A 27,604-nucleotide genomic window follows, 5' to 3' on the forward strand; every position below is an offset into this window, starting at 1 on the left:
ACAACCTTGCATCGAAGGTGTAGTATTGTACATAACACATAACAACTATATTGTTACAGGCTAACAATATTTTTGACCGTGGATAATAAAGTGACCGTTACTTCCAAATATCGTTTTTGACAATGTCAACATTGATTTCTCCAACCACTTTGGAATAACAACGCAAAAGTTGGTTCCTTTCACTCGATTGGAGGTCTTTTCTCGTGAAACAGGCCCATGTAAGCTAAAGACATTCCAAAGCTAAGTTGTAACGCTAGTCTAACTTGTCTAGGCTATGACCTGGCTAGTAATAGGCCTAAGCTAGCGTAACATCAGGTTATGGGGCCAAACGTTAGTGTTTGGATAGGACCTAATCTAAGTAAGACTTAGGCTAACTATAGTGTAACGTTACTTGTTAAATTAAGTTGCATGTACTGTGACACATGTAGAACTTCCAAAATGTTTCATACCTTGGGTTAATTGCTCACGCACACGGTAGTAACAACTATAGTAGCATGGTGGGCTCATAATTGACGCACTTAAACTAAAGGGTGTGAAGACTTGCCCAAAATGAAACGTCAAATACCGGTAATCTGATCTAGTTTCGAATGAGGTGTAACAGAAGTGTTACACACCACCATGGATCCCAGAAAATACACACACAGCCTACTACCGTCGGTAATTAGACACTAGTTTACAGTCAGTACATACAGCTACCTTCAATACCCACAGCACAGTGTATAAACGATACAGCGATGGACATCTCAGGTCCTGCTAAAGATAACAAGGTATCACGTTTCATTACTGTCTGCATTTTGTAGCGACACAAACAAAATGTCACTTGCAAGCAACAGAAAGTTAACTTTTTCAGATGGCTGCACGTGGTTTGGGACGAGTCTTCAATGCCTTTAAGCTGTTTTGATCAACGATGTCTATCAAGGAAATATCCAAATCACTCAACTGTATGCAACTGTATGCAACGTAGCATTGAGCAGAAATTGACCACAAAATGTCTGCCGTGTCAAGTTCTTTCATATCCCTAAATTGACACATTCCTCAATAAGCTAACTGTACTACTACTAGTAGCATGGTGACTTCGAAGTTCGGACACTTAAGACTTAAAACACCCCAAAACTAAATCTTCTGGTATAAATCATTTGAAAATATACTTCATATGGTGGGAGAATTTTGTTATAGTACGATACACGGCCAAACTTTCTTTCCTGCAAACTGTTTTCACGTTGTTTTCCAAGAAGATTCTTCGTGATTGTGGAACTGGTATTTCTTTGCTAGAGTATTGCGAAGTTCGGACACGCAACCCACAGTGTGGCGCTGGTGATAAAATTGGTGGCGCAGTTGCTCTTTCAGTAATTATAACAGACTTCATAGATCTTCGTTATTTTATTGACAAATATGTAAGTAATTTCTTGCACACGGGTCATTTTGGAGAGAAAATAACTGTAGCTTCGTACTTTTTGGTGAAATTTGACTCTTCCTGTAGATTTTCATGGTGAAATCGTGTATTACTTAGGGTGTCCGAACTTTCGCAGTATGCCGAACTTCGCAATACTGACTATATAGTAAATACATAATTGACGCACCCTCGTAATTGAAGCACCTTCAAATATAACTAGCAACGATCTAGCAGGCCACCTAAACTTTTTACAGTCAAGCAGAATTACATATTTCCTGAGTTTGAATACATGTCAGCTATTTGCTGACCAAATTGTGTTTTTTTTTAAAGCTTTTAACACCCTCCCCCAAGTTTTGCACGTTTTTTGGGCATTTGGAAATCTTACCCCCTAAAATTAACCAACATTACTGTACCTCAATATGATACCACTATTCTCTGGGACCCTGACCTGTCTGAGTTTAGAGGCTCAGAGTCAGAGCATTGCAAACAGCATCCAAAGTCAATGGATGTATACTAAGGCCTACACTGCAGTAAGTTTATCGACGAATGTGTCATTTTAGGGGCATGAAAGAACTTGACACGGCAGACATTTTGTGGTCAATTTCTGCTCAATTCTATGTTGCATATGCACAGAACAATAACTATTTGGAGATCATTACATTTCTAAGGAACCACGCATATGACAAACACATACAGTTGAGTGATTTGGATTTTTCCTTGATAGACATCGTTGATCAAATCCTTAAGTGCATAATTATGAGCCCACCATGCTAGTAGTAGTATTAGTAACATGAGCCGACAATAATTTAGAAAATGCTTTAACTGACTATCCTAACAAAATGACTGAAGGCTAGATGAAACTGTCATTCCTTAACAATTCTGTAGCTCTAGAAACACTACTGTGTTAGGAAGGGATTTCAGATTTTCATGAAAATATGATTACACGTCACTAATTACTTATCATATTTAACATGACCCTGTTTTATAAGAGACTGTTCTATGAAACTCAAAATAATAATGAACTTTTATCTTCCAAGTTTATTTTGCTAGTTAATCCTTTTTCTTTTCAGACTTTGCATCCAGCTGTCTTATAACATATTCTCCCTATCAGACACAACTATGGGTAAAACAGAAAATGGCTACCCCAGGAGCTTGCCCAAATTAGAAACTAATGGGCACATTAACCACCATGAAAATACATCCTACCTTGAAAAGTCAGCTACTAATGGACGTAAGAAGAAAAGGAAGAAGGGACAAAAGAAGCAGAAGTCAAGTGAACTGAAAAGCTCGTCTGCTCAAACAGAAGTTCAGAAAAGGGTGGATTATGTTCTAGTTTATCATGCTAAAGATGAGACAGAAATAGTAGGTGCTGAAGAACTAGAAGAGTACAGGGTCATTAAGAAACTCAGGGAACGGTTCCATCATGCTCTTGTTCACGTGGAGAAAATCAGCTTACAAGAAATCCAAATTGGAGAGAAAGTCTATGTGAAGCTACACTGTCCATTTGCAAGGCTCTGTGAAGAAGCAGAGGATATCAACTTGGAAATGCCGTTAAGAGGGGTAAGCAGATTTAATTGTGCAGAGACATGATGCTGAATGAATGAAGTTTTAATATGAGAGGGAATTAAAGCATCCGTAATATGCTTCTCATTGAAAGTATCTTCACTAACAATGTTCAAATTTTCTGGTTGGTGTGCCAAAGTTTTGAAGCTGTGCACTAAAATAGGACTTTTGAATGAAGTTCTACAGAAAGTGGATGGGGAAGGAGGAGAGGGAAAGGGGCTGGGGAACGGCAAGAGGGGGCTATGTTTGGGAGGAACAAACAGCAGCAGCCTAAAATTGGGACTTGAATCTCTAAGAAACAACAAATTCCAGCCTTCTTTATATGAGCCCATTTTTTCTTTGCAGGCTGCTATAATTCCAAAGAAGCCAGGTTTTTTCTCAAGACTCTTGAAGACAGATGATGAAAGTAAGAGATGTTTTTTTTATGGTGACCTTTCAACTTGTTAAAAGCAGGTGGTCATTTTTCATTTAACTAAAATTGATAGAAATGGTTTTCATGTGACACACCATGTGGCACATGTCAGGAAGACAATAATTTTCTTCAGTGCTAGTTGAAAATATCCTGTTCCTTAGTCTAAAATCTAGTTGCTTAAATGACTTTGTGAAAGACTTAATTTATTCATGATTTACAGAGTTGGAATGTTTTCTTAGCTGTCAATCTGGATTCAAGATTTTAAAACAATGAAATCCTCTTGTAACAATAGTGTTCAATTCTGTGTGTAAAGGATTTGTACTTTAATCAAGAAAAGAAAAGATGTTCTCAGCTCAAGTGCCAACATTGTGTCCATCCCACTTCTGTTGCCAGAAAATATTCCACAAACTCCACAATTTTATATCCTTATGATATAAGATGCTATCAGTCCGTGGTTTGATTGTAGCATATATAGAGCAAATTCTTTGAACTTTGAACTGTTAACTTCAGCGCAATGTCATGTCGTTTTAATTATGTTGTACAAGATTTACAGTACCTCATCTAGCTGCAAAATGCACATGTTGAGCACTTAATGTACATAACAACTCATGAATGGGTAACTAAAATATACTGGTAGTACAGGGCCATCTGCTGTCACAGTATTGTAGGCCCCTTAGAAGTGTTGCCCTTTTGAAAAGTAACAGACTTTGTTGTGGACCATATCGAGCATCTCATTTGTCACTCTTAACCATCAAATTACCCCTTTTGTTTTTATTATTCCCAAGTTGAAGGATGTCACATTTGTAACACAACAAGTTGCTTAGTGTGCAGTATGCTTTCACAATTATATTTGCTCTGCTCATTAGTTATCATTGTTCTTTACATTCCATGATTTTTTATTTTCTCTGCCCTTTTGTAGTTGATTTTGTAAGTGCTCCATTTGTGATAAACAAAAGAAATGTTTTTGAGGGTATCGATGATCCAGACACATTCTTCAGGCCATCTCAGAGATCGTTGCTCGTAAGTATTTGTATATATTGCAGTAAAACATTTTCTATGGCCTTCATGTTGTAATTTTATAAGGTAAAGCTTAAAACTGGAATTAATCAACAATAGATAGCAATAGATAGCATAGATTCTAAGACTTTTCAGAACTGTTGACAATGGTATTGAATTTTTGTTTTAAACAGTGCAAGTTTCCTTGGAGGTCTTCCATCACCTTAAACCAAAAATCACACCAGACAAAAGAGGAAAATACATTGTTCTTTATCACATATTTCCCCCAACCCTCTTATTGACCCGGAGCCCCCTGGAGCTTTAGTTCCCCCGACCCCTCCCCTCTGGTCAGGCCTGCAAATCATCCGATTATTCCTATATAAATAACGTCGCTTAAGAAACAGCCTGCTTGTCATGCAGCATTTTCTCTTGTCTGGATTTGTATAAACCTTATGGAGATGTCTTATTTCTAACCTTTTCAGACTCACAATATCATCATTAATATGGACATTAGAGATGACGCAGATCAGAAAGAGAAAGACTATGTGAAACGAAGAGGTGAGCCCAATCCTTTACAGAATTCTCCTTGAAAGGAGTAGATAATTATGTTTGAACTCATCAAGATTTAACAAACAATTTCACCAGCTCTTCTGTAGGTTTATATACAATACTTTTTGACATTTTCAATATCACCATAGTATGTTATTAGAAAGAATGTTGAGTGGATAGGAAAGCTGAACGTTTGTCTCACAAATACCTTATAGATGTATTGAATGTAAAATGTAGACACTTTCATCCTTGGAATTGTGATTCAGGAATTCATGTATTACCCCGATTTTTCAAGATTTTTAACAACAAACTCAGAAAAATCGACTGAAGCAAGCAGGCTAAAATTATTCCCATTTCTGTATGTCAGGCATTTATGATCCTTTTGCTTGGTTATTAGATTAAAGATGCCTGTTTGCGTGTGCTTCATTCAGCAACTTGTTATACAATTAAAAATGAACGTTTTGGCTGTCCCAGATGCTAAAAAGTCAGAACAGAATACTTTTGCCTGATTACACTTTGAGAAATGGAAATGGGTGCTAAATGAAAGGATAATTAGTGGTCAAAAGATCCTGTCCTGAGTTTGCAAACTTTTACCCTCGACAGGGGCAGATCTAGGATTTTATTAAGTAATTTTGTGGCCCTGGGGTTGTTGAAAGGGACTCTTATATTGGGGGTTCTGGGTGGGTACACCCCCTTCCCTTAACTGGATCCACAATCTGCTTATTGTTATTTTATCTTGGAAATGCTTCAAAACGTTTTCAGTGAGAACTCAGTGAATTCTCTTGGAGATCATATTCCATTGCATTCATGTTTTCATCAGTTTTGTAAGAAGAAAAAAGAAGTTATTATTGATTCCCCAAAGCAGCTATGTAATGTGTACTTTTTGCTGCTTTTTTTTCTTCTGTCTTTTACTAACATCAGTATCTCCAAGTGTCCATGGTAAAGTAACTATTAAGTTTGTTTCAGTCTATAAATGCAAGAATGAATTGATGTTGCAGTTAGTGTTCCTTTCTGCCATGCTCTGCTGCTATGCAAATTTTTCTGGAATTTTTCTGGTTGTCATTCGGAAATCCATGTCCTACACGTGGGTTGTCCGAACAGCAAATTGGTTGCCTAGAGAAATGTTGCAAAAATAACAATGACCAATATGTACACTGTAGGAGAAATGTGAAGGTTCGGTAAATGGAACACCAATATGTACTAATATATCTCTAGGAGAGATAGGTAGGTTTTTGTGAATAGAATACCAATATTTACACTGTAGGAGAGATGCATAGGTTGGGTGAATAGAACACCAATATGTTCACTGTATGAGAGATGTGTAGGTTTAGTGAATAGAACACCAATATGTACACTGTAGGAGAAATGTGCAGGTTTGGTGAATAGAACACCAATATGTACACTGTAGGAGAGATGTGTAGGTTTGGTGAATAGAACACCAATATGAACACTGTAGGAGAGATGTGTAGATTTGGTGAATAGAACACCAATATTTACACTGTATGAGAGATGTAGGTTTAGTGTATAGAACACCAATATATACACTGTATGAGAGATATAGGTTTAGTGAATAGAACACCAATATGTACACTGTATGAGAGATGTAGGTTTAGTGAATAGAATAACCAATATGTACACTGTAGGAGAAATGTGCAGGTTCGGTGAATGGACACCAATATGTACACTGTAGGAGAGATACGTAGGTTTGAATAGAACACCAATATGAACACTTTAGGACCATTGTGCAGGTTCAGTGAATAGAACACCAATATGTACACTGTTGGAATGATGTGTAGGTTCGGTGAATAGAACACCAATATATACACTGTAGGAGAGATGTGTAGGTTCAGTGTATCGAACACCAATATGTAAACTGTAGGAGAGATGCGTAGGTTTGAATAGAACACCAATATGAACACTTTAGGACCGTTGTGCAGGTTCAGTGAATTGAACACCAATATGTACACTGTTGGAATGATGTGTAGGTTCGGTGAATAGAACACCAATATATACACTGTAGGAGTGATGTGTAGGTTCAGTGTATCGAACACCAATATGTAAACTGTAGGAGAGATGCGTAGGTTTGAATAGAACACCAATATGAACACTTTAGGACCGTTGTGCATGTTCAGTGAATAGAACACCAATATGTACACTGTTGGAATGATGTGTAGGTTCGGTGAATAGAACACCAATATATACACTGTAGGAGAGATGTGTAGGTTCGGTGAATAGAACACCAATATATACACTGTAGGAGAGATGTGTAGGTTCAGTGTATCGAACACCAATATGTAAACTGTAGGAGAGATGCGTAGGTTCGGTGAATAGAACACAACATGTACACTGTAGGAGAGATGCGTAGGTTTAATGAATAGAACACCAATATGTACACTGTAGGAGAGATGTGCAGGTTTGGTGAATAGAACACCAATATATACACTGTATGAGAGATGTGCAGGTTATGTGAATAGCACACCAATGTTGGGGGTTATACAAATTAATCATTTTTACCAGTTTGGAGGTATTTAGTTACAATCAATCCATATTTGATGTAAACAACTAGTTGTCTGCCAGATAACCTCTATGAATAGCTGATTTTGGCTGTCCGAACAGAAATTTGGTCACCCCGAACAACAGAACTACTGTACCATTAAAAATTTGCTGCTGCTCTGCTGTAATTATGTCTTAAATGTCAAAGACTCAAGTGTAACTGACTTTGGATATGAGAAATTTAAACTTCTTAGACCAGCTTTCAGGTGTTCTTTGTGTTTGATTAGTAGCAATGTAAGGAAGAATTTTTACCCATCAGCAGAACTGAACAAGGAGTAAATTTAATCACTTGTGAACTTGGTACATTAATGAAAACGTTTTGCAGATAGTGGAGGCTCATCTTTATACAGTTTGACTGGGAAACATAAAGGCATTTAATTCATGGCGTAACAATCCTCTACCAGGGAGTTTTGTTGCATTACATTAATATCTCAGTTGAGCGAGACGTCTGGTTGATTAATTTGACAACAACTGAAGTAAGTGTGTGGTACAAAAGAGATTTAAAACACAAAAAATGACTTGAAAAATGCTTCATAACACTTAATTTGCTTGTTATTGAGATAAAGGTAGATAGATTAAAAACCTATATTTAACTTTTTATTCCTCAGTGCTGGTCAACAGTACAAGTGAAACTGACTTGATTGTTTGCATTTTATTTAGCTCGTCTCCACGGAGGTGCGGTTACTGCCTGCTCTGTTTTAATATGTTCAGTAGTTTCTCATGATGTTCAAATTTCAAACAAGTGTTACAGCGGGGTATGCTTGTTACTTAACATGTCTTGTATACCGGCAAGCGTTGTATCTGGGCAAGGGGTGGGGACACCTAGGGTGAGGGGAATGTGCTAAGGGGATGTGCTAATTTTAAAAGTCGATTTGAGGATTTTTATGCTGAGGATAAGCATCAGTTGCCATGGCCTGAAGTGCTACAGTTTTTCTTTGTAGAATGTCTTGCTGAAAGATTTTCTCCCATGATTAACACATGGATTTATGCACTGTGTCAAAAGTAGGAAGTTGAAGGGGCTGCAGCATTCTGCAGCCAAGCTGCTAAGGATGTTATCTAACTTGCTGTGCTATGCAGCTTCATACCATAGACAATGCTGTTTCACACTGGTGTGCTGAGATAATCTCTATGGGTCGATATTGATTCAGCCTTGTTGCAGTTGTCCCATTAATACTCACTCAAGTTGCATTATGGACAGTTTTGCAAATTTAGATTGTTTACAATTTTATATTATATTATTTTTATTTTTTTTAAATGTACTAAATTTAGCACCCTAAAATTGTATAATAACCCTGCATGTAGTTCTTATTGTTTTCCAACAAAAAACACCAATATTTACCAAACATGACAACAGCTTGAGGAAGATGGTCCTATTCTCCATTCAGGCCATGTTTATATTCCTGTGCAAGATCACAATTTTCACAAGCAACCTTGTGATCTTAGCCATGAGGAATGTGGGCAGTTCGTTAAGTAGTACAAACAGCATGACCCAAGCAACTGTTATCAAGTCTACACATATATATATCTGTCTGCAATATCCAGTTGGCCATGTTTTCAAGTTATAATAATCGAAATGCTCATGATTAAAAGCCTCTCTGTCAATGTGTGCAGCCAAGCAGTGCTCTCATTCAAAAGGCATCCATAATATTGATTGATTGCTTAAAGGTTTCATTTGTGTGTTTGTTAGTTTAGGAACCACTCGGTTGATAGAGGGAAAGAAAACCGTCATCCATGAAGTAGATATACATTATATCAATACAATGACTTGTCTAAAGTTGTCACTTAATTGCAAGAGAAAGTCAATGAATTTTGTACTAGGTGGTTTGATTTTAAGCCACGGTATATTATACATACAGATTTACGTTACAGTGTCAAATACAATATCGTGTTAATGTGTGTGGTGCGTTCTCTGTTGTTATGGAGTATCATGGTTCTTATTGCTTGCAGTGGCCAACTGAATTTAGAGGGGAACATTTTTCTGCATTAATACAAAGGTTCTATGATAGTTTGAATAGAAGTGCTAAATAAGGAAGATTTTGTACTAAGATCTAAAAGCAAAAATATATAGATGACTGATATTTTGATGATTCATAGCAACCTATGTGATTTTGGTCATGCTCATGTGTATCCATAAATACAAACATGTTAATGATGGGATTATTTATGGAAATTAATTGTTCAAAAAACTTATTGTCAACTTCTTGCTTCAGCAGAATCATTTGAATCTGATATGTGGGAAGGTAAACCAGCTCTGTTGGATTTGAAAACAAGTTGAAAGTCTTGTTACAAGCATTTTTGATTGAATTCATTATAAATTGATTATTTAATTTTTGTTCGTTTAGAATTTGTTTTCTCTCATTGAATGATGGCTTTGATGATGCAATTTACCTTTATCACTAGTAACTCGTGGTGAGGGCAAAGATGACGATGAATACAATATTTCAGTAACACAGAAGTTATAATCAATGAGTCACCATTTGACACTTGAGATAAACAAGCAACTTCATTCAACCTCCGTAAATGTTACATTAATCAGTATTATAAAACACCTGAGTTTGGCTGGAAATTTTTCCCAAACATATGAGACATTTAAAATAAGATTACAAAATAACCAGATTCAGACATCCTTCTTTATATATATTTTTCCACTTGGGAATGTAATAGATTGAGTTATTAACAATTTTTGATTCAATCCTCAACATTTCATCCACCAAAGGCTTTCCATAGCAGTACAAATGAAACACAATGTAATAGCACGTTTTTAAATTTCACAATTTTTGAATTAAATTACCTCACAACCTGAAAATGATACTTGTCTTTAGAAACAAACTAAAAAGTTACTTTGTTATTGGATTTTCTTAGAGACTAAAAGTAGAAAAATTATGATCGTTTTTAAAAAGATTATTACAATTCATAAAGCTGCTTTAAAGTTCATAGATAATTCTTTCTTACCTTTGCTAGACTTGATAAAGTTTACAGAACATGATGCTACTACAGTATCTAGGGAATTTTTGTTGTAGCCATTGGATGTTACTAGAGACTAAAAGTATAAAAAATATTATCATTAATTATTATTCAAGCTGCTTATGTTTGCTTTCCCCTGTATTTCTTATCTTTCTTAAAATTATTCTCTATTCATACTTAAAGTAGCTGGTTGCATTCTGTGTCTTAATTTCTCTTGCCTTTGGATCAAACAGCAGAAACCATTTTGGTTACTTTGAAGTAGAAGAGACAAAGCAAACCTGGAGAGATTCTGTTCCTTCAACAATTTAAAACCCTGATACCCACTACCCAGTTAACTACAACAGTTTAGCTTGAGGAATTGGTACAAAAATAAAGAAATGAAGTGATTAAAGGCAACCAGCCACTTTAACTTTACATGCTGCTTTCTTGTTGCTGTTTTGAATAATTGTCTAATCATGCTGTTTTTCTTTCTTGTCTGAGTTGTGTGTATATATTTATTTATATATATATATATATATATATATATATATATATATATATATATATATATATATATATTATTATTATTATTATTATTATTATTGTTATTATAATATTAAATTATCCTATTTCTTGTTCTTGAGCTCTTTCTATTGCATAACTATGCATGTTAAACATGTACCATTTGTACCATATATTTGTTTCTTGTTTTGTTTACTGTGTCCAGATATGTTGACTTTCTCTTCAGCTGGTTGACATTGTATGATGATATAGCAATTCAGATGTGTTGATAAAACCTAGTTAATTGTTTAATTGATAATATCTAATTGATTGATACTTCCAGTAAGCTACTGTAGTGACATCAAGCTTTACATCAGCATATCTCTTGAATGCAGTAATTGTGTATGTAATTAATTGCTGTTACAGAGACGGCCCGGTAGACTTGTGTGTGCCCGAAAGATGGTTCCGCAAAAGTTTTAATGGGAGGCAGGACTTTTAGAAAATTTACCTGTATAGTTTTCAGATTTCAACATTAATTCCATGGATATTCCAAGCAGGCTTTCATGCATTCTGAGCATTTGATTCTGTGGAATGGTGGTCTGGTGGGTTAGTGGCTCAGAGTATGTGCAAGGTCATTAGTCGTGGGCCTAATATGTTTGCGGACCAATGTTTTACAGTTTGTCAATACCGTTTCTTTGTCATGTGAAGTGACATCATCCGATTTAGTTCATTAATTAGTTATAAGTAGTTAACATATCATGGCTTTAATCTAACAAGCAGTTATCATACCCCACAGGATCAAGTCAGATATCCAAACCTTAAGTCAACATCAGCCTAAGATTTCCAGTTCTTGCAACCTGGTCATCGTATGTCATATATGTCCATATTAGTAAACTCATTCCAGTTTGATGTTCAAAGTAAAACCGAAATGTATTTTTCTACAAAGGTGGTCTTAGTGGTCAGGTAACTACTGGAGTCAGTGAAAGTCACACCTGATGTTAAAGAAGTGCTTAAATCATTTAACTAGATCTACTTGAAGGAGAGGACTGGAAATGGGTAGGGGGGGGAGAGATTTTTCATTGTTTTAAATTACAACATGCATATTTTGCAACTTCTTTCAATGCTACTTATCTACTTTGATCTGCCAGGCTTGCCATACATGCTCCTGAAGAAAGTATACAGTGATGCTTTCATACTTCATGAAGAATCTCAGTATGAGGACCTGTCCGATGATGAACTGGATGAGAAGCGATTAGAGAGTAAACGAAAGGATACATTTGACCCCAAGATTGACCCCAGAGAGGTAATGTCTTAGATAGCAGTTGTTACTTTTATGGTGTATCTTATAGTAGTTTGAAAGTTTCCATTGAAATTTGAGTTGCATCTGAGGAATTGATTCTAATTGTCTGTGAATTAGACTGATGATGACCATCAATGACCATTTAAATGACCATCTAAATGACCATCAATGACCATTTAAATGATGACCATCAATTGTTTAAGTGGTCAGTTCTCAGAAATGAAAAGTGGAATAGAACATACCAACCTGGACTGACAGCAGTGTTTATTAATGGTCTAGAACCTGGTCTAGAATTCTGCAACTAGGGTCACCCTTTAATGTGCTTTGGTCTGTTTAAATTGCAGGAGCTTCAACGTACCTGGTGTAAATCTTGTAAGTACCAACCGTTATGGAAAATCAGGAACTACTTTGGAGAGCAGATCGCCTTCTACTTTGCCTGGGCCGGTTCAATGGCGACTGTACTGTGGATTCCAATGATTCTTGGTTTAGGCATATGGGCATATGGACTGTACCTTAGGTAGGTAAAACATGCTGGATCAGATGCCCACATGCACTCTCTACTACCTGTCTTTGGTTTTAGAATGATTTAAAACTAGACAGCAGATTGCCTTTTACTTCTGCCAGGGCTGGGTTCAATGAGGGGAGGGGGATACCTTGCTTTGTAAACATGATATATCAAAAAGGGAAGGTTCGATGAATCTCAGACTTGCTTATTGACTTTCAATTTTATAGCAGATGTAATAATGTGTAGCACAGGTATGCGCTACTTTCACAACTCAGGTGTATAAACATGTAATCCTGGCCAGTACCCATTTCAGTTGAAAGTAGATGTATAAAAGTCTAACAGAGACATCTACCACTTTCAAGCAAATTTAAAATATCAAACCATGCCTGTACCACTTTCATAGCAAACTTATAAATATTTAATCCAGACCTGTGCTAAATTCTTAGCAAATGTAAACCACCAAACCAGGGTTGGATCACTTTTGTAGTATACATTTATATACCCATCTTACCTAGAGCTGTGCCACTATCTATTACCTACATGTTTCTCTTTCTTCAGCATAAGTACCTATGTTGAGGAGAGAGCAGATCAGGATGCCTTGAGAGATCTAGAGGCAGAACTACAGTGGAACATCACACTCTACAACAATACAGAAGACAGGGAAGAACTAGCCAATGTAACAGCACAGCTGGAAGAATGGTCAATAGTGGACTTGTAAGTCTCTTTAAATCAAAATTGAATTTAATCCCCAAGAGGACTAAGAAGCCATTAATGGGCTTATCTGTATTCATTTCATGGTCGTGGTCAGACACCAAGTTACAACGTGCTATCTATTATCAACAGGGCTTCAGATGATTTTTGAGCTGCACAATATTTTTGTCGCTGACTTCGTGCGTCTGCTCCGTCCTATTTGATGGAGCCTCTACTCTCCACATCACATCAGCTTACATTCCATTTCAGTTTTGAGAACTTTTATTACTTTTGAAGAAAGTATTTGCTGTTCTTCCAATTATACACAGCTATTCTTTCACAGCAATTTTTATAGCCACACAGCCATGTGAGCACAGAGTGATGTTTCCTTGTTGCTAGAGACGTTCATAGTCATCTATGTCCGATAAAAAGATTGATATTTCCTTATTTTGATTTGCATACTAGATTGACTGAAGATTGGTTGATTATGTTCAAGAATTCCTTTGACAATGAAGCTACTCCATACTTTGCCCTTGTGATATGTTTGTGGGGTAAGTCCTTCATATGTTCTTATATAGAATTTAACTCCAAATTCATGCCTTAATCAGAGAACAATATTCCTCATATTTCAGTCTCAATTAAGAACATTTATATATCTTTTTAACTTAAATAACTGCTGTTTTCACCATCATAGGTTGGAGTTGACATATTTTAATTTAACCTCATTGCACATGAACTGATATTGTGGTTCGAAATAAGTTCATGTATTTATTTACTCGTTAACCTGCTCTTTGGAGCAAAATATCTTGGAGGGCAGATTAGTTTCATCTATTTCCATCTTTTTATTTTGTGTAATACTTGTAAGGTTTGTTAAAACTCTCTGATCAAACTCAGAGGTCTTTGATGAAACCTAAAATGCTTTCCTACTGTTCTGATGCTGACCTAAGTTTTATCCTGTTGTTTAATTTTCGCTCAAGGCACAGTCTTTTTGGAGTATTGGAAAAGGAAATCGGCTACACTTGCATACGAATGGGATGTGAACACCTATCAGTTGTCAGAACCTGACAGGCCACAATTCTTTGGAACCAGAGAGAGAAAAGTAAGTTTAACCTCCGTGACTGTGTCAATACATGTAAGGGTTGATCATGTGACATTTGACGTACCAAATGTTGTACGCAACATGATATTAGTTTCTCAAACTTCCTGACATTCTTCAGATCTTTTCACTCAGCAAATTGCGAGTTATTATTCCATATGTTTTCCTTTGTTGTGATGAATACCTTTCTGGAGAATTTTCTTGTGCTAGCCGCAGTTGAAATTGCATATAATCCCAAACAACCTGTAAATGTTGCGTGGATAAACACCTAACAGATAGGTAAAGTACTGATAAATGTTCTGTTTGTTAGGATTCTGTATCAGATCTCCCAGATTCCATAACATTGATAAATGTTGTTTAATAGGATCCTTTATCAGATCTCCCAGATTCCATAACACTGATAAATGTTCTGTTTGTTAGGATTATGTATCAGATCTCCCAGTTTCCATAACATTGATAAATGTTCTGTTTGTTAGGATTCTGTATCAGATCTTCCAGATACCATAACAGTAATAAATGTTCTGTTTGTTAGGATTCTGTATGTAATCTACCAGATTCCATAACATTGACAAATGTTCTGTTTGTTAGGATCCTGTTTCAGATCTCCCAGATTCCATAACATTGATAAATGTTCTGTTTGTTAGGATTCTGTAACAGATCTCCCAGATTCTATAACATTGATAAATGTTCTGTTCTTTAGGATCCTGTTTCAGATCTCCCAGACTGGTATTACCCATTCCATCGTCAGTTCCTCAAATATTTTGCGTCGCTCAGCATCCTTTTCTTCATGGTGAGTTTTCTTTCTTCTTGATCACTTCAGTACCCGAGTATAATAAAAGCATTATCACCGGACTGTGATATGCAAATTAGGCACACATACAATTGCTATGAGAGTAATAGATGCATGAAGCTATGTGTTAAATTTTTGTGTGGAATATTAGCATAACTTTTTTGAGGTACACACCATCTGTTGTTACCAGAGGCAGATTAGTCAACCAGCGTACCTGCTTGAAACAGGTGTGTCGCTGGATCAGAGGGGCCAAGGTCACTGCCAGGTCAATCTGCTGAAGGCAGTTATTTCCATGTGGTCACAAACGTGCTAGTCTTGTCCAAGGTGCCAAATGCGCCACTTGTTTCTAGGCCACTGTGCTGTCAGTAGAATCACTGACCTGGTAGCAATTTATACACCTGGTCGTGATATTAATACAAGATGCAACAAATCTTGGGCTCAATCCTTTGTATGGCATGTAACATTAAGTAGCAAGCACCATCATCTATCAGTGTTTTCTGTTACTCTTATTAAAGATCTGATATTCAACGACATGCTATCCTTTGTTGACGTTTCAGTGATGTTTATATCAAGAAGGGATATGTAGCAGCTTGTAAATCTTAATTTCATCATTCCCTTATTAAAAACAGAGAATTAGAAAAGTGTAAAGAGAGAAAAAGCAGTAAGAAAATGCTTTGTGTACAGGTAAAAGCATACCAATAGACGGCTTCATGTTCTTCAAACTGACAATATTCTCATGTCCGATTCTTTTTTTGTCTTTCTTGGTAGGTTTGTCTGGTGGTGGCCAGCGTGATTGGTATCATCGCCTACCGAGTGGTCATGAGACTCATCTTTGCCGATCAATCCAGCATCATCAGACTTTTCTTCTCGTCAGTCTTGGCTTCTTTGATCAATTCTTGCATCATCATGATATTGGGCAAGGTACGGTCTTACGATCAGTTATGATGAGGTTTCTTGTTTGATAAATTCATCAAAAGCACAGCAAAAATAAAGCACAATTGTGTTCATTTTATTGCCACTTTTACAGAGTAAATTGTGACCCTCTTAGGACTGGAAAATTTGAACCATTTGTCTAATGAAGTTCTCAATTGTTTAATTATCTACCCTTTGCAATTTATCTTATCAAGATCTATATTTTTACATATTTTGACAAATTATGGATGAAATTGTGAGTATATTTGTTGATAGTGGCGCAGACTACCTTAACAAGTGGAGTGTATTTGAAATTCACTCATATGATCACAAATCTGTTACAAATACTGTAACAGAAATCTGTATAGTACAAAATATAACAAGTACAAAAGCAAAGGTCTTCAAATCAATTTTTTTTGGATATTTCTTCCTGTTTGAACAAATATCATTAAAAATGGAACTGATGTTAGGAAGAATGTTCCCTGATAGTGATGGTTTGAACCTAGCTTTACAAATGTCCGTCATTGTTCATGTTCACTTTTGTGAAAAACACGTTGAGAGACAAGCTATCACACTTCCTGTTTCTGTCATCCTTCCGTTGCTATGGTAAAATCAGAAGTGTGTCATATTAAAGTGACATGCCATTGTGGCTCCTTTAAAGTGAAGCCTCTCACTCCATTATTCATTAAACATGTTAGCTTCTTTTTTTTTCTAGATTTATGAAAAAATTGCGGTCATTCTTACAGATTGGGGTAAGTATGATGTCTTCCTCGCACTAGGAATTGTAGTCTTTAGTGGGGGGGCTTTAGTGGGGGGGCTTTGCATTTCCAGGTGGCCTCATATGCAATTTGGTGCAATATAGCACACTTCAACTCCCACTCCATTTTGTAATGAATTTTGCATTTTCACCTGGCCTTAAATGCAATTTGGTGCTCCAAATGAGATTTTTTTCTCATTTGGAAATGAAAAAGGGGTTTTCTGACTTGCGGAGCAGGGGGGGGGCGGAATGATACTTCCGCCCCCCCCCATATTTTTCACTGGGGGGCTGGCGCCCCCCAGCCCCCCGGTTCCTACGCCCTTGATTCTCTTGGTATTTTTTCATTTTTTCCTTCAATATTTGAGAAAAGTGCTTAGATGCTGAGATGCACTCTCATTATTTCACTGGAGACTCGTCGAAAACCCAAGGCTTGTGGTGTTTGTCCATGATCATCACATAGACAGGGTTTCAAATGAGTTTCTTTGGCTTCCCAAACCTGTTGGATTCACGTAACTAAACTAACTGGAACTAAAATTAAACAATAAATCTAAACGTAACCAACAAAGGCTGGTGTTGAATGTAATTCAGTAGATCAGTACCTTGGCCTTCATGACTGATTGATTCCTTGTTGTAATAACATATCAAGCTCACACGGTATTATTGAGTACACTAACCATCACAACCAGGTAACATGCAGAATGTCAGGTTATTCTGTTTGTTTAATCTCCTCTCTATTTGTTTATTTTCCAACAGAGAACCACCGAACACAGAGTAAATATGAGGATGCTCTGATCATAAAGCTCTTTGCTTTTAGTTTTGTCAACACTTACTCATCTTTATTCTATATTGCTTTCTTCAGAGAGGTAAGGCTGCTCATTACAGCTCCATTAATTTTGCTTGATGGGGTATTTTTTTTTCCCCTCTTTTTTTTCTATTATAATATATTTCTGAAAAATCTCCAGCAAGTTCCAAAAATTAGGGAAACAAATATTGCCTTTCATGTAGTCGTGTTATTAAACAGGAAGGAAGAGACTGCAAATTGAGATGTGGTTGTAATTATTAGAACTGTGAGTCATGAAGATTAACTGGCTGGAGTAAACATGTGTGGACTGACCAGTGGGCAGTAAATGCCCACTAGCTAAGACCCTACATTTAAAAACTGTTATGTACAAGGTTTGTTGTAATGTTTTTAAGTATGTCTGTTCTCTTAAGAGAGTCATTTGCACAGAAATAAATTGCATTGTTATTTCCGTATGGTACATCCCTTTTAATGATTAAGTTCTGATGCTCATGCAGACAGGATATTTTTGGTTTCATCTTCTGAAATTTTGTTTAAAATTAAAATGAAAAGTTCCAAATTTAGATTGTGGAAGATATGCTATGCAGCTAGTTTAGGGAGAGAGGGAGGGGATTGGGAGGGGGGGTGCATTTCTCTGTTCTATAGCCAATTTTTTGCCCAGTGGCCCATATCAGGGTCAGTCAACTCCTGGGGTAACCCTGATGTAGTGCTGCTTTTATCCACTCACATCTACCCTGTATGTAAAAGCCAATTTGCTAACAAAAATGGTAAACAAAGTTTTGTGGTATTCCGGCAGTCTTCAAAAGCAACATCTTTTATCACCACGACCATCATCACCATCATCATAATCATCATCATTATATATATATATATATGATTTTTCTCCCCTTTCTGTTCATGACAGCAAACTACTCAGGGAGGGTTATTTGACATGGGTCCTGAGTATGAAGATAGCTGTGATAATAACAACTGCATGGCCATGTTATCTCTCCAAGTCTTTGTTCTCATGGTCGTGAAGCCTTGCCCAAGGTTTTTCAAGGACATTATTGTTCCGTAAGTTTACAGTTCCTGTTGTTACTGTGTTAGTGGTTTCTGAATTGTCATCGCAAGACTGTTCTTTGAAGAACTATTGCACTGTTCAGTAGTTAAAGGATTATGATAAAATGCAGATAATTACTGCAGTGTAGATTGTCTTGATTAAGGCAACCGGACTACAAAGATTCAAGGATAATGTTTTGTACCATACGGCAGGATTTGATCTACCTCTTTTGATCTCCTTTTTTTACTCAACTTATATGTTTTTTTATTACATTGCCCTAGCTACATGGTATTGTAAAACGTCTTGGACTCGAACACCAGAATGCATTGAATCAAAGACAATGGTTGTTCCTGATCGCATGATTTTGTCAAGCTCTTTTAAGTGGCTGACTTTACTCAACTAATAATAATATCTCATTGCCTTAGTTGGCATGGTAGTGCATTTTCATCTTCAGTATTGTACACAATGTAACCAGGTATCTAGTCCTTTGATATATAGATAGAAGATTTGGGATACAACAGGATATGAAAACAAATGAACTGCAGTGATCTTAAAATCAGTATAGTTGCTATGTCCTGGTGTGTTAAATTGTCTGTGCACTTCAGTTACATTATAGGAAGACTACTATGCCTATAAGCCCCACCCTGTGCCCTGTGAAAAGACTATCAGGAAGCCTAATTCAATGTAAGGACAGAACAGTTTAGTTACTATAGCACAGGATAAGTATTCCTGATGTCACTGGTCAAATCTATTCAAAATGTGTTTTGTGTAAAATTTTCTGGTCAGTATTATTTACATGTGTTGCTGACATGATGTGTTCTTCAGTGAGTGAGATTTTTTAGTTTCGAAATAACTTTCATTCTTCTGTCTGTTTTCATGAACAATCGAATGTTTTCTCTACTCAGATACATCAAGAAATTGATAAGAAGGTACAAATGCTGGGGGAAGAACAAAGTTGGAGATATCGACGCGGAGTCCGTGAACGCGCAAGGACAGTTCATACAGAAGGAATACATGAAACCTCAACTAGGTAACTTCACTCTCGGTGAATACAACGAAAAGGTCATCCTTTATGGGTTTCTCATGGTACGTGCATAAACTTGTCTCTCATATCCAGAATTGCCTTCCCTTCATGGTGTGTTGCATCGGATTGAAGTTCACTATTAGAGGTGTTTATCATATTGTTAATATGCATGCTTACACTTTACAGAGAATTTATCAGTCTGTTCAGGGCTCATTCTATTTGGATGTCAGTATAACTGTTTGTTCCATTTTAGAGGGCAGTATAACAGTACAGGACTGTGTGGACTAAAGGAGAACCAGATTGTGTAATCCTTATAAATGGGGTCATTAAATAAATAATGGATGAAACTTAATCAGTCAATTCTTGTCTGTTGACCCCTCCTCAGTTGGTGGCATTAATGGAGGACTTTTCAATTGTTGGGGAGAGATTGCACTCACCCCTCATCCTCCCCTACCCCTATTCCCCCTCCCCCAGCAGTGTTGATAGAGAATCAACCAGGAATGGTATGTAATGGCATATATTGATGAAATAATCTTAGTTTAAAATTGTTTTCCTATTTCAGACTTTGTTTCATTCTGTTTGCCAAAGAATATGGTTAGATTGATAATGGGGTTTTATTTCTTGTATTTCGATCTGGTAGGTTTTCTCCAGTGCTCTTCCGATTGCACCACTGATTGCTCTACTCATCATCATGGTTGACCTGGGTATAGATGCTAGGAGGTTGGTCTGGTTTAACAGAAGACCAGTTGCACTCATCGCATGTAACATTGGTAAGAGAGAAATAATAGAATGATTCCTTAATCCCCTACTAGTGTAACCTTCATGTAACATTGGTAAGAGAGAAATCATAGAACGATTCCTCAATCTCCCTACCAGTGTAACCTTCATCGTCCTGCATTTGTATCATTTTCCAATATGAATGCTTTTTAATTCAGCTTTTACTTTGGTTTTCAAATGATAATTATGGTGAAAGATTTGTCAAGAAGTCAGTAACAAGGGTTCTGGTTTGTAAGAGACCTTGTCCCTTTAAAAGATTTGTCAAGAAGTCAGTAACGGGAGTAATGGTTGGTAAGAGTCCCTGTCCCTCGCTTACTTCTTCATTAACTTCCTTCTTCCCTAGCTGCTTCTTCTGATGGTCATAGTGAATGATATTCATCTGATATTTGGAGCCAGCCTTTGCGTTTGCAAAGTTGGCTAATGTTTCCCGCTGCGACAAAAAAAATGTTACTTGTGTCGCTGTAGTGTCTTTAATAACAGGTGTTTAAATCCCTCAAGAAACTCTTTTTATCTCTCAGAACAAATATCAACTCACAAGCCTACATCTACCACACTTTCATAGCAGATGTGGGCTTAGCCTAATCTGCATATGAAGGTCTGGTCAGCAGTTGCTGTTTTTCAACCTGTGGCTTTGCTGATTACTGTTAGTACTACTGGAATGCGGACAGTTACATGAAGCCCTGTACGATAATCATGTGTTTGCACAAATCACATTAACTCTATTTGTTTTTAATTATCAGGTATGTGGTACAGCATCTTGGAGTTTTTGAACTACGTCGGTGTCATCACAAACGCCTTCATTATCGCTTTTACTTCGCAATGGGGTAAAGAATTCTCAACCGCTGGTAAACTGTGGATCGTCATTGGGTTTGAGGTGAGTCCTCTCAGATACTTGAATCTTTCTGAATCATTCAGATAAGTGCTTCTTCTAGCTGCCACTGTGTATATACAAAGGATTGCCCTAAAAGCCTTTGCTATCTCAAAAGAATAAATGCTCTTACCTAATAAAATAACAATTTTGTGAACTGTTGAAGACCCAGCCAAGAGTCAATGGTTGCAGAGCATTCAAAATGTGACCAGTTAACATGCTAGGTAGATTAGAAAGTGCAGTAGTAGTGAGGAGAATGTAAGTATAGCTGCTTCTAAATACATAAACCATGGATTTTTTGGGGGGTGGGGAGGGAGGAGGATTCTCTCTTCAGAGTCATTAGTCAAGGAGCAATAACAACCGATCTTCTCTTACAAATTACTGGTTTTGACTTCATTTTGTTATCCTTTATTTTCTATATTTGACTCTCAATTTTCAGCACATAGTATTTGCAGTGAAGTTCTTGTTGGCCTATATCATCCCAGATACACCAGCAGATGTATCTCTGGCCATGAGACGGGTAAGTCTCTGCTTTGAGTAGATAAAATCATTCATTTATGCCTTTAAAATTCAATCTCTGTTAAAAAACAAATAAAAATGTCTGTAAATACAAAGTAACAGAAGGGTAGCAGACAACACAAAAGAATTGAGATGAGATATTAAAATATATATAGATATAAAAATAAAAACATGAACTATTGGGGGTGAAGGGGGGGGGTGGGTGCTTTCACTATGTTGGAAAGATGTTCTGAATGGCAAATCGTACTAGCACAAACCTTGCCCGAGTTTTTTTAGCTTTGCATTATTGATGCTTCAGTTTTTTGAATTGATGTACCAAACACATTTTTGTACCTTATCTGAATTTAAATACTTGGAAGAATTGAATATATCATCGATTAGTTGTGTTTTGACCAAGCCCTCTTCCCTACCCAACCATTTACCCCTATGGAAAAAAAAAATAGTAAGCATATTGAATTGAGGCAAAGCTGCAAGGTATTCCTATTATTATCTTCTCCTTGTAGGAACGTTACCAGGTGGCCAGGATCATGGGGGAAGCAAAGATGCTAGGACCGATTGGAGAATGTAAGGATTCCGAGTCTGGGAGTGAAAACTCACCGACTAGATACTTTACAGGCCAACCTGTAACACTAACAGCACAAGATAGCATAGAAGAGACGCACAACTCACCCCCTCTTCCTAAGTAAGCTTTTCCATCATCTTGAGTTGGAGGCTGCTTCTTGTACTCATTATTAAAAGTACTTCATATCTGTGATGTCATATGACCATTTCCCTCCAAACTTACATTGACTTTGTGCCTGGTAACCCACTAACAGCCGTTAGCAATGCCCCTTACAATCTCTAGGGAGCGTTTCTCGTTTGGACTGACACTGAGCAATTTCTAACTTTTATAAGCAACAAACATCCACCAACATCTCAAATGAAAGCTTGGATGAACTTCACACATGGCATGTAGATCCAGGTTTGTGAGTGCAAGGAGCTTATTGTTTTTGGTAGAGGTAAAAGGTCAACAGATGGCACAGTCTTGAAATATTATAAACATGTTACAGCCAAAGCAGTTCATATTTAACAGATGGATCAACCGTCATTTGAACAAAAAATGACTACTTTTGATAACGGAGAAAGGTCACTAGGTCACGAGAGGTCGTAGTCTGAATAGCTTTGACATATGATAGCATCAAAGTAAAACTTGGATGAAATTCATACTTGGTGTGCAAATACACCTCAGTGAGTAATAGAACTGTATTGCTACATTGTGGATGTCAAAGGTCATGTGTGGATGTCGAAACTTGAAAATGTTGTATTTCAGCATTACACTAAATGTTCTCATATAAAACTCTTTTAAGATTTACTAATCATTAAGTCCTGTTGTCATTCCTATTTCATTCCTTACTATGGGTTGCTGAATGGTTTACCAATTATAAATGATGTTCTGAACAGTTGCAAGTTCTAAGTGACGCTTTGGTTGTTTGCTTTTCAATATTTCATGATCACACAAGAAGAAGAAGAACAGTGAATTTATTTTAACTGCTAAACTCAAAACTACCAGCATAATTGCTCTATTACTTAGCTGTCATCCAGCTATTCATATCTGCCTATATTTTTATTTGGCTACGTTCCCATAAAGATGATGCTGGTGAAAATTTATGATAGGTTAATTGAAGCTAAATTAAATGAAAAGCAATTAACATTTCCAAGAAGCAAGTAACCTTGTAAAGTTGTTCCAAATCATCTTTACCCTCTTATCAGAAAGTTCTGCTTGTATCCTATTGTTAGTTATGGAGAACTTTCTTTGGTTTTGTAATAGTGACTGCTTCATTGAAATCATGTACTTGTACATACCTTTTAACGTTACATAAGGTTTTTATGAACATTTTAGACGATGTTCATTGTTTTTGTGTAAGAGCACTTGTTTGTAAGTTTAACTGATTGTATGAGAGTATGTCAGCAGGAATGATTATTAATATTGAAAGAATATCTCAAGGCACTGTACACGGAGAAACAAAACGTTAAACAGCAAAGATATGAAACACGTAAAAGTAATAGAATACTAAGTCAAAATAAAACATATAAATTAATGAAACTATTATAAGAAAAAAACAAGAATAAGGTAAGAAAAATAGAAGCAAGATCAGTCATCAAATTTTATGATACAATTATGAGTTTTCAGTTGACAAAAATGTTTTGAAAACTAATTTTGATGGATGATTGGGTATGTTCCTCTTACTGCTGTATCATAAGTGTGATGATCACATCTTTATGTGAATCACTAAGCAAAGTTTGGGCCTGAACTTATTCATTAGGAATTTGAAATATGAAGGAGATTGGGAAGGTACATGTGCTTAGTAAATAATTGTTCTTTTATTTCTTTTTGGTGACAAAAATAATGGGTTACACAAAGAGTACAATACTTCAGGAGAGTATCATTTTCAACAAATTTTAAATTTTCCTTTCCACTACCATGAAGATGTTTGCAACATAACATTTGCTTTATTCTTTTATTAATATTTCATTCTGGCTTTTAGACATCTCCACAACTGATTTTTTTTTGCCTCCATCCGATCCTTTACAGATTAGTCTACGGAAAAGACGGAAGCACATTCTTCGAGGGAGAAGCCATACCACTGAAAGATGATTTATCACCGAGTAAAAAGAAGAAGAAAAAGAAGAAGCCAAAGAGTAGCCCAAGAGGTAACTCAGCAGGTCCTACTGCCATGTATCCTCCCCCAGACCATGCCCCTCTCCCATACCCACCTGTCCCCCTACATCCCCCAGCTACCCATGTCCCTGGCCCGGGGTATGGATGGAATATAGAAGCAGACCATCCAGCGGATAATGCTCACCTGGCCTACCCGCCTCCAAATATTATTCATATGTGAGGTAGTATACATTCTCACAGGGGTCACTCGCTGGGGGTTCTGAACCTCCAAAGGATTAAAAGATATGTTTGTCGAGAGCCGATCAGTTTATCTCTACTAATTAGATTTTGACAGACCACTGAATCTGAAGCTCTGGTCAGTTTGATAAATAGGTTATTATTGTGTGACCAGGTGGTTATGGTATTGAGGACATCAAGTGATCAAACATACCAGATGAAGAGTCTTTTACTTCATGTTCTCGGAGGGTAAAGTCCTTGGTGAGCATTGATGTCACTCATAACCTTCGTACAAACTTATTTAAGATAACTTTTTGTACAATCCAAAGTCGCCTTTGAAGTCTGTAATGTAAAGCAGTTTCTTCATATTTCGTCAGTTTCCTGGATTCAAATTTCTGGGGTCGTAATTCTCTAATAGTTTGAATATTATATTTAGAAGAGTTTTTATACAAAGAGTTATATATCATCAAAGGCCAAGAGTCACCTTGATTTAGTGTGTGTTATTTATTGTCATTCGTACCTTGATTTCATATGTATTACTGGTTGTCATTTGTGCTACCTTGATTTAGTCAAGTTTTGTGGTAATGTCATTTGTACTACCTTGAGGACATTCCATTGTATTCCATTGTATAAATCAACACCTTTGTATGCCACCTGATGTGACTTTATATGTATATATTGTATTTTTTATGTATATTTTGAGGATAGTCCATTTTTACTAAAAAATAAGATTTCCTGTGTAAACTTCATCGTGTAAACTTGTCACCTTGACCTAATTTCAATCAAAGCTCAGGTTTTGTATTATTTTATTGAGCAGCATTCAATTTTCATATTTAAAAAGCAAACTTATTATCAAGAAATCATTTGTAGATGGAGGATTTAAAACAGTGTACTATATTTTAAAATTACATAACCTATCTCTGTTTCAACTGTAAATTACTTCGTCTTGATAATAGGCTGATACTGCAGCCAACTGATTCCAGCATTCTGGATCTAAGAGGAATGAAAAACAAACAAGAAAATGATTTGGTTACTTTCCAGTTAGTCTGGTACTGACTCAGAGGTGGTGGATGAGGGTTCAACCTGGGGTGAGGGGGGGGTGGGGAAGGGGCACAGACTTTTAGGGGCAAAGGGATGTGTGACTTTGATTTGAAACAAAATTACCTTACCACAATATCCAGTATTTGAATGTTTGTCAACAAAAGGGTATTTTCTTATAACAGTCTTGTCTTACTTTTTTAACTACAGGGCACTTTTTTTAGTAACAATGTTATTTAATTTTTCAACAGAGGGACCTTCTAAATAACAAATGGGAACTTTTTAATGTAAAAAATACCAAAAGGAGCAATTATTATTTATGAAAAGAGGCACTTATGAGGCTTTCACAAAACTAGGTAGGGGAAAAACATGTCCCTTTGCCTCCTCCCCCTTCCACCCCCCCCCCCTCACACATGCTCACACTGGTTATATCACCCTTTGCAGACCTATTGATTCTATAATTTATGTGTATAATGCTTCAAAGGAGATGCAAAGATGAATCCTATTGTTGATATGCAAAGAATGTGATGTATTAAGCAAAACAGAACATTGTGAGAAAGTTTGCATTTCTATTATTCGTTGCAATATATTCACTTTGTGTAGGTTAAATTTACTTAAAACGACCAAAGTCTCTATTTCCCAATATATTCAATCTTGTGTTTCATCAAAGAATCTGACTTAATTGTCTGTGTTGTGCTCAAGTTTGTTGTCCAATCCCTTTGATTGTTGAGCTTTCAAAGTTTTACAGGTAATATCTCAAATTTTTCGTATTGCAATGCAACCTGCGTGTGTTTGACTTTGAAACATTTAAAAATGATAGCTTTCCCTAAATGTGTTTCTTTTTCAAACTTATCCCTTCAAATCTTAGCCTATTTTGCTATTACTTTGAAAATAAAGTCATTTTATTGTTACTATTGAAAATACTCAATTTTATGTAATTTGTAGGGCTTTTAACTTTGATATTTAGTTCATGTGTACAAGTTTGATGGCTATAAGATTTATTATTGCAGTATTTTGAATTATTGTCAAACTATAATTTTTCTTTAGGTAAAGCAGTCATACTAAAAAGTGTAACATTGTATGTTGTACATTTAATGAAATGTTGAATTTTTGTGCCATAGTGGAAGAGCGCAGTAATGTAAATAGATGTAGATATGAACACAATTTGGAAAACTGGTTAAAACTTCCTGAAGGTGTTTTGATTGAGCTTCAGGTACATATTTTGTCCCTTTTCAGTTGTATCAATGTTCACTTTGCTTTTATAATTACTAAAGATTTTGGGGATAAAATTTTTTTTTTACCGATTGAACAGATTTTGCGATAATCAACACTGTCATATTTCCTTGGTAAAGACCTTTGTTTGCCTTTAGCCCTGGATGATTAAGTATGTTAACATGTTCAGGTTTCTTACTTTAAAATCATCATTTAAGTTTCATGCAAATGCAACAGAAATAAATGGAGTGACCAGTCATAATGGTTGTTCATTTCTGTACTTTCTACTGATTTGTGTCATTTTTGATTTCTGCTTTTATACTTGTTTGCATGCTTCATGCAGTTGTCATATATTTCATGAATGTTTCAGGAAGTGGGAATGGGAACAAAACTGACCAAAGCCTCTTTGTAAGTCCTCTTTCGATTGTTTAGAAAACAAATGGCTTGTTTTTTTCTGGGTCAAAGATCATCAGTGTTGTTACCCCCAAATATG

At 36.3% G+C, this 27,604-nt stretch overlaps 1 protein-coding gene across 5 annotated transcripts; it reads left to right on the forward strand.

Moving 5' to 3' along the window:
- On the forward strand, window positions 1–27,391 carry LOC139979915 (anoctamin-4-like). Of its 5 annotated transcripts, none has more exons than XM_071991139.1 (22): window positions 1–218; window positions 2,464–2,953; window positions 3,302–3,362; window positions 4,288–4,388; window positions 4,847–4,922; window positions 5,835–5,852; window positions 12,059–12,213; window positions 12,555–12,727; window positions 13,274–13,429; window positions 13,871–13,956; window positions 14,383–14,504; window positions 15,202–15,291; window positions 16,060–16,212; window positions 16,919–16,955; window positions 17,714–17,823; window positions 18,664–18,812; window positions 19,704–19,884; window positions 20,463–20,592; window positions 21,340–21,473; window positions 21,907–21,987; window positions 22,490–22,668; window positions 24,559–27,391. In XM_071991139.1, the coding sequence occupies exons 2-22, from the start codon at window positions 2,513–2,515 to the stop codon at window positions 24,863–24,865; spliced, it is 2,940 nt and encodes a 979-aa protein (XP_071847240.1). In that variant the 5' UTR covers window positions 1–218; window positions 2,464–2,512; the 3' UTR covers window positions 24,866–27,391. The 5 variants fall into 5 exon arrangements, with proteins under 5 accessions (XP_071847240.1, XP_071847238.1, XP_071847239.1 ...); XM_071991137.1 differs by lacking the exon at window positions 5,835–5,852 and adding an exon at window positions 9,677–9,706; XM_071991138.1 differs by lacking the exon at window positions 5,835–5,852 and adding an exon at window positions 9,680–9,706.
- Window positions 27,392–27,604: the final 213 nt, after the last annotated feature.

The sequence above is a fragment of the Apostichopus japonicus genome, chromosome 14 (assembly GCF_037975245.1).
Source record: "Apostichopus japonicus isolate 1M-3 chromosome 14, ASM3797524v1, whole genome shotgun sequence".
Classification (NCBI taxonomy): Eukaryota; Metazoa; Echinodermata; class Holothuroidea; order Aspidochirotida; family Stichopodidae; genus Apostichopus; species Apostichopus japonicus.

What these genes read in the sequence shown, in the direction of transcription:
- LOC139979915 (XM_071991137.1), top strand. Translation starts at nt 2,513, where the DNA reads ATGGGTAAAACAGAAAATGGCTACCCCAGGAGCTTGCCCAAATTAGAA. An exon ending in AGACTATGTGAAACGAAGAG is followed by an intron (nt 4,923 to 9,676) that starts GTGAGCCCAATC and finishes TTCTTGCTTCAG; the next exon opens with CAGAATCATTTGAATCTGAT. An exon ending in GGTCATTCTTACAGATTGGG is followed by an intron (nt 16,956 to 17,713) that starts GTAAGTATGATG and finishes ATTTTCCAACAG; the next exon opens with AGAACCACCGAACACAGAGT.